This window comes from Papio anubis, chromosome 4 (assembly GCF_008728515.1).
Source record: "Papio anubis isolate 15944 chromosome 4, Panubis1.0, whole genome shotgun sequence".
Classification (NCBI taxonomy): Eukaryota; Metazoa; Chordata; class Mammalia; order Primates; family Cercopithecidae; genus Papio; species Papio anubis.
The window spans coordinates 82,503,797-82,520,039 of NC_044979.1; the positions used below are offsets into that span (position 1 = coordinate 82,503,797).

The 16,243-nt window shown below is 38.6% G+C and overlaps 1 protein-coding gene across 8 annotated transcripts in view; it reads right to left on the reverse strand.

The window, feature by feature from the left end:
• VWDE (von Willebrand factor D and EGF domains) overlaps window positions 1-16,243 on the reverse strand; it is a 161,316-nt gene that overhangs the window by 112,155 nt on the left and 32,918 nt on the right. For all 8 annotated transcript variants that reach the window (XM_021935984.2, XM_021935983.2, XM_021935982.2 and 5 more), the window contains exon 2: window positions 10,368-10,506. In XM_021935984.2, coding sequence (XP_021791676.1) covers window positions 10,368-10,395 — 28 coding nt within the window. In that variant the 5' untranslated portion in view covers window positions 10,396-10,506. The remainder of the gene's footprint in view (window positions 1-10,367; window positions 10,507-16,243) is intronic.

The following is a 16,243-nucleotide window of genomic DNA, read 5'->3' on the forward strand; positions in this document are numbered from 1 at the left end:
TTTTTCCTTTTTTTGTAATAGGTTTTATATTTTAAAGCCATAACTATTTTTAAAAATTAAAAAACAAAAACATTGTTCAGGCCAAGGAAACAGGACTGTAAGACAACTACCAGTCAGCAACTTCTGCTGAAGAGGTTCTAGATGAGGGAATGGTGGATCAGAAATCTTCATGACTTCAGTAAGTCTGGCATAGGTTCTGTGACCTCAGTGTCCAAATGATAGTTCAATAATACAATGATTTCTGATCTGAGATGTCTGATCTGATTGTGTGGAAATTCAGAGCTTAGACTTTATGGCTGGGAGGACCTTTCCAGAGTCCTAGTTGTGGGTCCCATTGTGCCTCTGCTCCCTTATTTCTAACATAAGGGTATAAATATGTATGTCCTAGGGTTATGGTAAGGGTGAAATGGGATTGCGAATGAAAACCACTATCCCCATTCCTGCATGTAGTAATCACTTGATAAACTGAGCTATTACTAAATTTTAGATAGGAATGAAAATTTAAATATGAGCTAGTGGGAAAAGAAAGTACAGGCCTAATCAGCTTCATTGGATAAGCATGATTAGGTACTATATGCTTTTCTCCATGGGCCTAAAGAAGAAACCTCTCCAGCTTTATGGCATGAATCAGAAATATGTGCTTCGGCATTATTTTGCAATAAATACAAATAAACAAACAAGCCCATGGATTTATACAGATCTTTCAAAAGAGCGGTGGGATAAGACTGTAGCTCACCACATTGTTAACACTGAGCATCCAAGTGCACAAAGTCATACAGGAGAGTGTCTTTGTCAGTTGACAAGTGAAACATTACACATCTCAGTTTACCCAAAAAGTTTGATGTTTGCCTCATGTAGAAGAGGAAGAAACTGCAGTTCAAAATGAGAAAACAAATGAATGTAATATACTACAAGAGTAAACAAAACAATGTACACATTAAGGAAACAAGAACTTTTTACAAATGATCTCATGTTAAGCAAGATTTTAAGGGCTTTCAATAGAATTAAGCTTTTCAGTGGCTAAATTATCAAAGATCAAAGTTGTTTTTCACTAAAGGTATCACATGGTAACACGATATCCAAATTTTATCTGCGTTTCCTAATTTTGAAGGTTTAATGAAAGCACCTATTTTTTGCCAAAATCTTCTTACATGGTTTAAAAGTAATTTTTTCAAAATTATTATTTACCAAACAAAATTTGTTGTCACCCTGATAACAGATAAGCTTTATGAATTACTATGTCACAGGCAGAGCACTTCTCCTTATAAAAAGCTGTATGTACAGATTCTTGTACTGGACTCTACATTTGGTGACCCCTGAGCAAAAATGTAAAGTTTGGTTAAATATTATTTTTGGTAACTTATCTCCTTCCCTTGACAACAAAACCTCCCTCTCTAGCTAGCCCTGAAGGATTTATCATCCATTCCAAATGGCTTTTCATAAAGTATTCATCAATTAGTTTCTGATAAGATATAAATTATCTCCTCTAAAGTATTTGTCATAATACAGAAAGTCTTGAAAAATAATAACTGCTGTGAATGCAGGCCTCATTTCAATGCACTTTTCTTCTCTCTGGGATCTTTGTCCTTCAAATCCAGTTTGCCTAGTTGTACTATTATGCCTCAAACAGCTATTGATTTTGTTTTTTATTGTTGTTCTGAGAAGAAATTGTAGTTTAATATAAGCTATTTCATATAGCCAAAGAGAAAAGTCAAGAGCATTCTAAATAACAGACTTTCAAAATACATAGAAAGATAGAGATTTATATATCTAGCTAAATAAATAGCTATTGATATAGGTATAGATAGATACATACATTTATTTTTGCAGGAATGAAGAAAGAAGTGACCTAGTATCAGCAGCCCATTATCTAATCTCCTATTCCTTTTAATGAAGGCACAACATGATTATGATCCAGGTGCTCTTTTTGATGTTGATTGTTGAAAACGCAGTATTACTATGCCCTGCTGAGCCATGCTTTTGTTTGTACTGGGAACCCGTACCAATTCATTTGTTCAAAGAGAAATGCAATATTTTGCCAGGTGTTGTGATTCATGTCCATAATCCCAGCTACTCAGGAGGCTGAGGTGGGAGGATAGTTTGAGCGTAGGAGTTCATGATCACCTGTGAGATATAGCAAGACTCCATCTCAAAAAATAATAATAAAGCAATGTTTTGAATCGGGTATTTATATACAATCTAAATGAATGTGATATGCAGTAGAATTGCCCCAGTCCATGCCTGAGGACCAGTCATCTCTCATGTACCCAAGGTCTGTTCTCACCATCAGAAGGTGAGAGGGAAGGTACCCTATAGGGGCGTATCTACCCCAGAGTAGTTATCCCAAAACTTATTCTCTGTTTCCCATTGATTCAAAACCACCTCAGTCATTGGTAGTAGGGACCTAATTTCTATTGGCAAATATACTTAATCATCTTTGTAGTTCTAGAAATAGACCTTTGTATAACCAGTGACAAGCAGCCACATTGTTGCTTTTCTTTTCTTTCCATTACAGCTGTATTCCATAAAGAATGTAAATGCTTTTTGTTCTCAGCCCCCAAAGCAAAGTGATTAAAAGTATAAAAGTATAAGAAATCCACAAAATTTACAGAATAGGCAGTCAAGTAGAAAACAAAGAGTTTACTTAAAGTAAATACCAAAAGATAATAATGAAGTTTGATGATAATAACTAAGTGGTGATCATCATTCTTTTCTCCTTTATGAAGACAGAGGGCAAAAATCAATTTGTCTGCTAAAATTTCATATATCTTATTTGTGTGCTCAAGTCAAGTTTTTTGTACTTGCCATAATATCTAAATTATAACTATATACTGGATACTTATTATGTTTCACAAATTATCAAGTTAAGTGTTTATTCAGTCAATAAATAATTGAGTTTACTGGAGTTGTAAGATTCTAGCCACACCAACATCAACACAATACACTACATGAATTTGAGAAATTGTGTTTGCTTACAATTACTTCATAAATTCCCCCTAACTCTTCTCACACTTGAATGAGTAACTAGGCTCTGCAATAACATTACACCAATATTAAAAATAACAGCAACAGCAGGAGCAGAAGCAACAACAAAAGAACTGCTACCCTATCCTTTTCCCTCTCTGAACCCTAACAAGACTAGAGGTAAAGGTTACCATCCTTGCCTTGATCCTGATCTTAAGGGGACGCTTTTAATATTTTGCCATCATGTTATCTGTAGGGTTTTCGTAGAGGTTCATAATCAAGTTGAGGACATTTTCTTCTATTCATAGTTTGCTATGAGTTTTAGCAGAAATAGGTTTTGAATTTTGCAAATGCTTTTACTCAGTCTATTGAGATGATCATTTACTTTTGTTTCTTTTTTAATTAGTAAATATTTGAGTCATATTGATTTATTTTGTAATTTAAAAATGTTTGCTATCATGGCATAAGCCCCACTTGGTCATAATATTCTATCCTTTTGTTATATTCCTGGTTTTAATTTGATAAAATTATTTTAAGAATTTTTGCATCTGTACTCATGAGGGATATTTATGGTGAAGAAGAAGCAGGGCCAGCACTGGGCTTCAGATGCTGGGGGCTGAACAGAAAACTGAGGTGCTAGAGATTTATGACTTGGTATTCATGGCTCATAGTTCAGGACCTTTTCAATTTACTACAGGATGTACAAACAAAGACAGTGTAGAATTGGCCCAAGGACCTTACTTTGCCAAACCCTGTTCTGCAATAACAATCAAATACATTTAAAATTTATCTAAATTGAATAGATTAAACAATGCACATAAATAATCTTCAAACTACTTATTAACATAAGCAATTTTTAAAGTCATATATGTTCTTTTACATTTGTCCTTCATGAAGATGGGCCCTTTCTTGAAAACAAATACTAAACACTTGGAGAACTTAAATTTCTTTTTCTTTTTCAAATTCATTTTATATATATTATACATCCTTCTGGAAATATAAACCTAGCACACAACACATTTAGTAAATATTGTTGAATGAAGAAATGGATTTTTATGCATTATTTGAGATGGCAGAAAGACAAAAGACATAAATCTAAATACCTAAGTGGGTATGCAAAACATGAAGAGCACCATCAAGCACTACAAACCAGCAAAAAGGACACAAAATCTTGTTATTTACAAAAACTAGCCAGTTCAAAACTCAAAACAGATTAAGGACAACAAGATGATAGACAAAATTTTATCCAAATGGTTTTTAAATAGTGGTTTTCTTTTCATGCTGTAGATAGTTGTACATAGGAGAGACCCAGATCTCAAAAGTAATGATGCTCGGAAGATAAGAACAAGCCACATTTATTTTATTTTATTTTTTTTTTATTTTTTATTTTTTATTTTTTTAAATTTATTTATTATTATTATACTTTAAGTTGTAGGGTACATGTGCATAACATGCAGGTTTGTTACATATGTATACTTGTGCCATGTTGGTGTGCTGCACCCATCAACTCGTCATTTACATCAGGTATAACTCCCAATGCAATCCCTCCCCCCTCCCCCCTCCCCATGATAGGCCCCGGTGTGTGATGTTCCCCTTCCTGAGTCCAAGTGATCTCATTGTTCAGTTCCCACCTATGAGTGAGAACATGCGGTGTTTGGTTTTCTGTTCTTGTGATAGTTTGCTAAGAATGATGGTTTCCAGCTGCATCCATGTCCCTACAAAGGACGCAAACTCATCCTTTTTTATGGCTGCATAGTATTCCATGGTGTATATGTGCCACATTTTCTTAATCCAATCTGTCACTGATGGACATTTGGGTTGATTCCAAGTCTTTGCTATTGTGAATAGTGCTGCAATAAACATACGTGTGCATGTGTCTTTATAGCAGCATAATTTATAATCCTTTGGGTATATCCCCAGTAATGGGATGGCTGGGTCATATGGTACATCTAGTTCTAGATCCTTGAGGAATCGCCATACTGTTTTCCATAATGGTTGAACTAGTTTACAATCCCACCAACAGTGTAAAAGTGTTCCTATTTCTCCACATCCTCTCCAGCACCTGTTGTTTCCTGACTTTTTAATGATCGCCATTCTAACTGGTGTGAGATGGTATCTCATTGTGGTTTTGATTTGCATTTCTCTGATGGCCAGTGATGATGAGCATTTTTTCATATGTCTGTTGGCTGTATGAATGTCCTCTTTTGAGAAATGTCTGTTCATATCCTTTGCCCACTTTTTGATGGGGTTGTTTGTTTTTTTCTTGTAAATTTGTTGGAGTTCTTTGTAGGTTCTGGATATTAGCCCTTTGTCAGATGAGTAGATTGCAAAAATTTTCTCCCATTCTGTAGGTTGCCTGTTCACTCTGATGGTAGTTTCTTTTGCTGTGCAGAAGCTCTTTAGTTTAATGAGATCCCATTTGTCAATTTTGGCTTTTGCTGCCGTTGCTTTTGGTGTTTTAGACATGAAGTCTTTGCCCATGCCTATGTCCTGAATGGTACTACCTAGGTTTTCCTCTAGGATTTTTATGGTATTAGGTCTAACATTTAAGTCTCTAATCCATCTTGAATTAATTTTCGTATAAGGAGTAAGGAAAGGATCCAGTTTCAGCTTTCTACTTATGGCTAGCCAATTTTCCCAGCACCATTTATTAAATAGGGAATCCTTTCCCCATTTCTTGTTTTTCTCAGGTTTGTCAAAGATCAGATGGCTGTAGATGTGTGGTATTATTTCTGAGGACTCTGTTCTGTTCCATTGGTCTATATCTCTGTTTTGGTACCAGTACCATGCTGTTTTGGTTACTGTAGCCTTGTAGTATAGTTTGAAGTCAGGTAGCGTGATGCCTCCAGCTTTGTTCTTTTGACTTAGGATTGTCTTGGAGATGCGGGCTCTTTTTTGGTTCCATATGAACTTTAAAGCAGTTTTTTTCCAATTCTGTGAAGAAACTCATTGGTAGCTTGATGGGGATGGCATTGAATCTATAAATTACCTTGGGCAGTATGGCCATTTTCACGATATTGATTCTTCCTATCCATGAGCATGGTATGTTCTTCCATTTGTTTGTGTCCTCTTTTATTTCAGTGAGCAGTGGTTTGTAGTTCTCCTTGAAGAGGTCCTTTACATCCCTTGTCAGTTGGATTCCTAGGTATTTTATTCTCTTTGAAGCAATTGTGAATGGAAGTTCATTCATGATTTGGCTCTGTGTTTGTCTGTTATTGGTGTATAAGAATGCTTGTGATTTTTGCACATTAATTTTGTATCCTGAGACTTTGCTGAAGTTGCTTATCAGCTTAAGGAGATTTTGGGCTGAGACAATGGGGTTTTCTAAATATACAATCATGTCATCTGCAAACAGGGACAATTTGACTTCTTCTTTTCCTAACTGAATACCCTTGATTTCTTTCTCTTGCCTAATTGCCCTAGCCAGAACTTCCAACACTATGTTGAATAGGAGTGGTGAGAGAGGGCATCCCTGTCTTGTGCCAGTTTTCAAAGGGAATTTTTCCAGTTTTTGCCCATTCAGTATGATATTGGCTGTGGGTTTGTCATAAATAGCTCTTATTATTTTGAGGTACGTTCCATCAATACCGAATTTATTGAGCGTTTTTAGCATGAAGGGCTGTTGAATTTTGTCAAAAGCCTTTTCTGCATCTATTGAGATAATCATGTGGTTCTTGTCTTTGGTTCTGTTTATATGCTGGATTATGTTTATTGATTTGCGAATGTTGAACCAGCCTTGCATCCAAGCCACATTTATTTAATATCCCTATCTGTAAGAACACAAGAGCTGGAAGGATGGGCTAATGAATGTTGTTTGGTTTTCATTAAAAAAAAAAAAAAATTACACTGTATTTCGGACTTTGTTATTGATTAATGACAAATTGATTGCTATAGATTTTATAAGCTCGAGGGCTAGTTTCTAGAGAGGGATCTCTTTTACAGTAGCAAAAAGATGCATGAATAGTATCCCACCTACAACACTATTGACTTACAGGGATTAAAATGTCCAATTAACAATTCCAACAGAACAAGTGCAGTTTGAAACCGAACTCATTTCGAGTAATGAGAAAACACGTGAGATATTCTAGGAAGTAACTATCGCAGTCATTGACTCCATTATTAGCTGCATTCACTATAAGATGTTTGCCAATATCACATCTCAAAGATAAAATTTCTTTTTTTTTTTTTTTTTCTTTGAGACAGAGTCTCCCTCTGTCACCAGGCTGGAGTGCAGTGGGCTCACTGCAACCTCTGCCTCCCAGGTCCAAGCAATTCTCCTGCCTCAGAATCATGAGTAGCTGGGACTACAGGCGCGCCCCACCATGCCCAGCTAATTTTTGTATTTTTAGTAGAGATGGGGTTTCACCATGTTGGTCAGGATGGTCTGGATCTCTTGACCTCATGAACCGCCTGCCTTGGCCTCCCAAAGTGCTGGGATTACAAGTGTGAGCCACCACGCCCAGCCAAATTAAACTTCTTATATTACTGGAGTTAATGACTTGTAAATAATGTGTCTCAACTGAAGCTATCTTTCAGTTTAATTAAATGAGGATTCAAGCTAAAGATTTTAATGCCCTTGTGATGCTTCCTAAACATAGTATTCAGTAACCAAAAATTTCTTCTCACTTCCCATTGTATATCTATTCAATTAAACATATAGAAGTTATTCTGTTACCTTTGTAGGAGCTTAGAACCTGGCGACACTCTTTGCCTTAATTAGAAATATACCAGGGCTATTTATGTTAAGGGTAAAAAGAAGGGGACAAGTGGTCTATAGTAAAAAATTAAGTGTTTTTCTTTTTAAATTTTGGTTAAGTTTTTAAAAAATTTTGTCTAACTGTAATAAATGCATCTCTACTATATTGTATGGATATATTTTTTAAATATATTTAAGAAAACATGGTAGGTCTTCATGTAGAAAAAACTGAAGTATCTTTTTGGCTCAAATTGTGCTCATATTTTTGCAAAATATTTTAGCTAATTGTAATAGATACATATTTTGTATATAATATGCATCACTTTTTAGAAGTTGTTTTGTGAAGACATGGCATTTCTATCAGAAAAAAAGAAATCCACTCAATACTCTTGAGAGATTTTCCATGATACGACTTCATAACTTGGGTCTAATATTCTTTTTAAAATGGTATGATGGGTGGGAGGGTAGCACTCCATTTTTACAAATTAAATGAACCATAATAAAATAGATTAAGATTAGCTGGATAATTAAAAAGGTAATATCACATCCTAAACATTTAAGCATTGCACTTAATTTTTTTTAAGTTGCAGATATACAGACAGATTAAGTTTTTGCAAAACATAATATGTAGAAAATGAGAGCAAACCACTTTTCATTTAATATTCCAGTCAGTGTAAAATACTGAACAGTAAGTACAAATGCCTAAGGAACACGTGTGTGTGAACTGAATTGTATATTAAACTATGTTTTCTTTGACTAGATTGAAGGAGTTGAGAAGGGGTTTCTCTATGGAGATAAAAGTAGCAATCCCCTTGAAGTAGCAAAAGGGATTGTAAAAGAGTCAGTGTCTGATTATCCTTTCTACTAGTTAGAATTCCCTTGCTGCTTGGAAGCCTAACAGGGTCCATTAGAAGTTTCTGATAGCAGACTGAAGGAACCGTAAGACACCGATAATCAGCAGAAAAGAAAAAAAAAAAAAAAAGGACCAAGGAGAGGACTAAGGACCAAGGAGAGGACTACACAGCTGTCTGCATGCAAAGGAAAACTAAAGACCAGTGGAGAAAAGTGACCTTTGCAAAAGCAGGAATAGGGCAGGGCAGCCATCGGCCAGGGTCAATCATCAGATCTAGACATAAAGATGGACAGGGACATTCTACACAACATCTGAGAGTCACAGCCTCCCATCCCTCCAATCCCACCAGCCTTTGCCTCAAAGCCAGAGGCATCTGCACCAGCGCCCAGGCTCCTCCAGTCACCACTGCTGCCCTGGTGAGAGTCAAAGAGGTCACAGTGCCAGGGCTGCCAGGACAAGGAGGATGGGCCACTAAAGCCCTCTCAATCTGTTTCCCTGACATTTCATCTTGTTCCTGCTACCCTGTGGCTAATAACTCTTTAGCTCAGCCGGCCCTTCCCATGGACAGCGACATAGCCTTTGTGCTGCCCCTTCCTGACTCCTCCCTCTCGCCTCCCTCTCTCCCCAAGCCTCAGCAGCCCACGCACCCTGTCCCTCCTGCAGTTGATTCCAGCATTAGGTACGACTGGCCGTGCACAACCAGAGAGAACACTCACAGGATGTACCTTGGCATCTCTGAGCTCAGAAAATAACAAGTGTTTGGAGAAGAGTTGGTGAGTTGGTTGTCACAGAAACTGCAGAGGTGGGCTCCCCATAGATGAAGGCTGACAGGGATCAGTTGGAAGGGACAGTGCCCCCATTATCCCTGCCCACACATCCTTAACTGTCTTATCTCCAGTGTTTGATTGTCCATGAAAATGATCGTGATTCTCAGAAGGTGCTCCTGCTACCTTTGGTCTCAGTGAGAAAGGTGGGAGGGAGAAGACATTAATGTTGCAATAGCTGCATCCTTCTGTGTCTGCAGCATTCACAGGATTTTAGAAATGAAACGAGCAACTTGACTCTATCCAACTTGTGTAATCATTCACCACTTATATGATGATGTTTCCAGAGCTCTCAGTTCAAACTTCTCTCCTAATTTCATACTCATAGATTGGAATGCTTATTGAACAACTGCCTCCTAGTCTCTCAGACCACAATATGTCCAACCCTGGGCATATGTTCAACCCTGCACCATTCGCACACCTGCTTGAAAAACTTCCCTTCATAATTTTCTATTGCAGGAATAAATCCCTCATTGCTCTTAAACTGGAAGCCTTCAGGTCATCCTTGCCTCTTTTCATTGCAGCTCTCACTGCCTGGCAAACCCCAAAACCTCTGTGCTCCCTCAATATCATTCAATTCCGTTCATTTTCTTCCGTTCTGATACTGCATGGTTAGGCCACCATAGCATCTTACCTAGTTTACAAACAGTCTAAATTCTCTTCTTGCTTTTGTCCACATTCCTGTTGACAAGCTACCAATTCATCCTCATTGCCCTTTGCATAAGCCCCATGTCCAAAAACTACAAGACTCTTCAGAGTGGACCCATCTCCATTTTTGTCATTTTTTCCCACAAGAATATACCACTTTTCCCATACTCAACAACTTTCAGTTCTCTAATCTGGCCAAGCTCTTCTTCATATCTTTTATATAGTGCTTCCCAGGCCAGAAGGCTTTCTGTTCCTTACCTTTCACCTCACTATCACCTACTCAGGCTTAACTCTCAGTTGAGATATTAGTTTCTCCACTCTGTTCTTGACCCACCAACAAGGACTCCCATAGCACCAAATACCTAACATTTTCAGCTCTTACCTCTAACGACTGCATGAAAATTCCCCATTTCCCAAGGTCTTTATTCCACTGAATAATGAGAGGTTCTTGAAGATAAAGATTATGTTTAGTCAAGATGTTATTCCCAGGGAATGGCTCAGTAACTGAGACACTGATGACCCTAAAAAAAAAAAAAAAAAAAATTGGTCTGATAAAATTTAATCTGGTAAAACTCTGAATTGTGTTGATAAGGAATATCAGGGTGTGAGTGGATACAGCTAGTCAGTAGGTTGTGGTGGAGTTAGAAATAAGGCCCATGATTGATCTTAGGAGACAGTTGCTTCTGCAACCCCCTATGCTGAGAGAACAAGCTTAAAAACTCAGCCACTTTGTTCTCCAATTTTTCTCTCAAATGTTTAAAACAAACAAGAGTTGGTGGTGATGAATACGTTTATGAAATAGATTTTGGTCATGGTTTCACAGATGTATACATACCTCCAAATTAATCAAGTCATATACATTTTTTAAAAATCCAGCTTTTTGCATGCTAATCGAAACTCATACATCAACAAAATGGCGTTGAAAAAGGAGAAAACCTAAGTTGATATACAGTTTTTGCCAAATGGGTCTATCAACTAAAAAATAATAATTAAACAAGTTCTCAATAATTTGTCTATTTTTTTCAACTCACACTACAATCTATTGCAGATTAATCTTGCTTAGCAGCACACAACTCAGTGGTATTATGTCTACACTATAGAATATCAGATGCTAAAAAGGTACTATAGACCATTCACCTTAATCCATTCACTTGACAGATTAGAGAACTGTGATTCATTCATACTCCTTTCTGTAACTGCAATGTATAGCACTGTGAGATCAAATGTATCAGATGTCCTCATACTGCTGTTTTTTTGTTTACCCTATTTCCTCTTCCTAAGATATGTTTCCCAGGATTCTTTACTGACAAGACCCTTTAACGAATCAACAGAAATAAATCCAGTGTTGAAGAAGTTATAAATTCCATGCCAAAAGAAGTGGTCTCCACAGAGTCACATTCATTGCTCTCTATGCCCCCTCATTGTTGGACCCGTTAATCTTCATTCATGCTTGCACGGTGATTGCCAAGCTGTATTTTAACAAACTTTAACATGACTCTCTCCAACATAAAAAATGATTTACTTCTTGCAAATATATAAAAGTAATGCTGACAGCTTGTGTTCAAAAAGAAATGCTGTTGAACAGACAGCCCTAGAGCTATAAAGCAAATATGGCACGTTTGTAAGGATTAATCTCAGTTGTACTCTGCTAAGTGAAACTAGACAAACTCAAATGGCTACATGCTATTTGATTCTATTCCTGTGTCATTGTTGCAATGGTAATACTATCTGGTCAGAGAACAGAGGATTAGTTGCCAGGAGCTGGGAGTAGGGGATATGTTGAGTCCAAATGGGCAAAGAGGGACATTTTGGGGTGATATATGTATATCTTATTTGCAGAGTTAAGTACACACTGTTTATGTTTATGAACACTCTCGGAACTGTATACCAAGAGGATATATTTACTGTATGGAAATTATTGTATGTTAAAAAGAAAAAATAAAAATAAATAGACAGCAGCCACATTGATAATTCATACCCATAAACCAGAATCTTATTTCTGTTTAAACTATCCAGCCCTGCAAGGGTGAGGGCATTGGAGAAATTTGCTACCAATACTCTTTCTTTTGACTATGTTGCTGTGACAGAGAGATCTCTGTGCACTCAAATAGGCATTGAATAATTCTGCTGTATTTCTTTTTATGTATGTAGGTAATAATCCATGATATGGAAAGATTTAAGTAAAAAAATCTAACTCGGGGGGCGGAGCAAGATGGCCGAATAGGAACAGCTCCAGTCTCCAACTCCCAGCGCCAGCGACACAGAAGACCGGTGATTTCTGCATTTTCAACTGAGGTACTGGGTTCATCTCACTGGGGAGTGCCGGACGATCGGTGCTGGTCAGCTGCTGCAGCCCGACCAGCGAGAGCTGAAGCAGGGCGAGGCATCGCCTCACCTGGGAAGCGCAAGGGGGAAGGGAATCCCTTTTCCTAGCCAGGGGAACTGAGACACACAACACCTGGAAAATCGGGTAACTCCCACCCCAATATTGCGCTTTAAGCAAACAGGCACACCAGGAGATCATATCCCACACCTGGCCGGGAGGGTCCCACGCCCACGGAGCCTCCCTCATTGCTAGCACAGCAGTCTGTGATCTACCGGCAAGGCAGCAGCGAGGCTGGGGGAGGGGCGCCCGCCATTGCTGAGGCTTAAGTAGGTAAACAAAGCTGCTGGGAAGCTCCAACTGGGTGGAGCTCACAGCAGCTCAAGGAAACCTGCCTGTCTCTGTAGACTCCACCTCTGGGGACAGGGCACAGCTACACAACAACAACAACAACAACAACAAAGCAGCAGAAAACTCTGCAGACGCAAATGACTCTGTCTGACAGCTTTGAAGAGAGCAGTGGATCTCCCAACACGGAGGTTGAGATCTGAGAACGGACAGACTGCCTGCTCAAGTGGGTCCCTGACCCCTGAGTAGCCTAACTGGGAGACATCCCCCACTAGGGGCAGTCTGACACCCCACACCTCACAGGGTGGAGTATACCCCTGAGAGGAAGCTTCCAAAGCAAGAATCAGACAGGTACACTCGCTGTTCAGAAATATTCTATCTTCTGCAGCCTCTGCTGCTGATACCCAGGCAAACAGGGTCTGGAGTAGACCTCAAGCAATCTCCAACAGACCTACAGCTGAGGGTCCTGACTGTTAGAAGGAAAACTATCAAACAGGAAGGACACCTACACCAAAACCCCATCAGTACATCACCATCATCAAAGACCAGAGGCAGATAAAACCACAAAGATGGGGAAAAAGCAGGGCAGAAAAGCTGGAAATTCAAAAAATAAGAGCACATCTCCCCCGGCAAAGGAGCGCAGCTCATCGCCAGCAACGGATCAAAGCTGGACGGAGAATGACTTTGACGAGATGAGAGAAGAAGGCTTCAGTCCATCAAATTTCTCAGAGCTAAAGGAGGAATTACGTACCCAGCGCAAAGAAACTAAAAATCTTGAAAAAAAAGTGGAAGAATTGACGGCTAGACTAATTAATGCAGAGAAGGTCATAAACGAAATGAAAGAGATGAAAAGCATGACACGAGAAATACGTGACAAATGCACAAGCTTCAGTAACCGACTCGATCAACTGGAAGAAAGAGTATCAGCGATTGAGGATCAAATGAATGAAATGAAGCGAGAAGAGAAACCAAAAGAAAAAAGAAGAAAAAGAAATGAACAAAGCCTGCAAGAAGTATGGGATTATGTAAAAAGACCAAATCTCCGTCTGATTGGGGTGCCTGAAAGTGAGGGGGAAAATGGAACCAAGTTGGAAAACACTCTTCAGGATATCATCCAGGAGAACTTCCCCAACCTAGTAGGGCAGGCCAACATTCAAATCCAGGAAATACAGAGAACGCCACAAAGATACTCCTCGAGAAGAGCAACTCCAAGACACATAATTGCCAGATTCACCAAAGTTGAAATGAAGGAAAAAATCTTAAGGGCAGCCAGAGAGAAAGGTCGGGTTACCCACAAAGGGAAGCCCATCAGACTCACAGCAGATCTCTCGGCAGAAACTCTCCAAGCCAGAAGAGAGTGGGGGCCAATATTCAACATTCTTAAAGAAAAGAATTTTAAACCCAGAATTTCATATCCAGCCAAACTAAGTCTCATAAGTGAAGGAGAAATAAAATCCTTTACAGATAAGCAAATGCTTAGAGATTTTGTCACCACTAGGCCTGCCTTACAAGAGACCCTGAAGGAAGCACTCAACATGGAAAGGAACAACCGGTACCAGCCATTGCAAAAACATGCCAAAATGTAAAGACCATCGAGGCTAGGAAGAAACTGCATCAACTAACGAGCAAAATAACCAGTTAATATCATAATGGCAGGATCAAGTTCACACATAACAATCTTAACCTTAAATGTAAATGGACTAAATGCTCCAATTAAAAGACACAGACTGGCAAACTGGATAAAGAGTCAAGACCCATCAGTCTGCTGTATTCAGGAGACCCATCTCACACGCAGAGACATACATAGGCTCAAAATAAAGGGATGGAGGAAGATTTACCAAGCAAATGGAGAACAAAAAAAAGCAGGGGTTGCAATCCTAGTCTCTGATAAAACAGACTTTAAACCATCAAAGATCAAAAGAGACAAAGAAGGCCATTACATAATGGTCAAGGGATCAATTCAACAGGAAGAGCTAACGATCCTAAATATATATGCACCCAATACAGGAGCACCCAGATTCATAAAGCAAGTCCTTAGAGACTTACAAAGAGACTTAGACTCCCATACAATAATAATGGGAGACTTCAACACTCCACTGTCAACATTAGACAGATCAACAAGACAGAAAGTTAACAAGGATATCCAGGAATTGAACTCATCTCTGCAGCAAGCAGACCTAATAGACATCTATAGAACTCTCCACCCCAAATCAACAGAATATACATTCTTCTCAGCACCACATCGTACTTACTCCAAAATTGACCATATAATTGGAAGTAAAGCACTCCTCAGCAAATGTACAAGAACAGAAATTATAACAAACTGTCTCTCAGACCACAGTGCAATCAAACTAGAACTCAGGACTAAGAAACTCAATCAAAACCGCTCAACTACATGGAAACTGAACAACCTGCTCCTGAATGACTACTGGGTACATAACGAAATGAAGGCAGAAATAAAGATGTTCTTTGAAACCAATGAGAACAAAGATACAACATACCAGAATCTCTGGGACACATTTAAAGCAGTGTGCAGAGGGAAATTTATAGCACTAAATGCCCACAAGAGAAAGCAGGAAAGATCAAAAATTGACACTCTAACATCGCAATTAAAAGAACTAGAGAAGCAAGAGAAAACACATTCCAAAGCTAGCAGAAGACAAGGAATAACTAAGATCAGAGCAGAACTGAAGGAGATAGAGACACAAAAAACCCTCCAAAAAATCAATGAATCCAGGAGTTGGTTTTTTGAAAAGATCAACAAAATTGACAGACCACTAGCAAGACTAATAAAGAAGAAAAGAGAGAAGAATCAAATCGACGCAATTAAAAATGATAAAGGGGATATCACCACCGACCCCACAGAAATACAAACTACCATCAGAGAATACTATAAACACCTCTACGCAAATAAACTGGAAAACCTAGAAGAAATGGATAATTTCCTGGACACTTACACTCTTCCAAGACTAAACCAGGAAGAAGTTGAATCCCTGAATAGACCAATAGTAGGCTCTGAAATTGAGGCAATAATTAATAGCCTACCAACCAAAAAAAGTCCAGGACCAGATGGATTCACAGCTGAATTCTACCAGAGGTACAAGGAGGAGTTGGTACCATTCCTTCTGAAACTATTCCAATCAATAGAAAAAGAGGGAATCCTCCCTAACTCATTTTATGAGGCCAACATCATCCTGATACCAAAGCCTGGCAGAGACACAACAAAAAAAGAGAATTTTAGACCAATATCCCTGATGAACATCGATGCAAAAATCCTCAATAAAATACTGGCAAACCAGATTCAACAACACATCAAAAAGCTTATCCACCATGATCAAGTGGGCTTCATCCCTGGGATGCAAGGCTGGTTCAACATTCGCAAATCAATAAACATAATCCAGCATATAAACAGAACCAAAGACAAGAACCACATGATTATCTCAATAGATGCAGAAAAGGCTTTTGACAAAATTCAACAGCCCTTCATGCTAAAAACGCTCAATAAATTCGGTATTGATGGAACGTACCTCAAAATAATAAGAGCTATTTATGACAAACCCACAGCCAATATCATACTGAATGGGCAA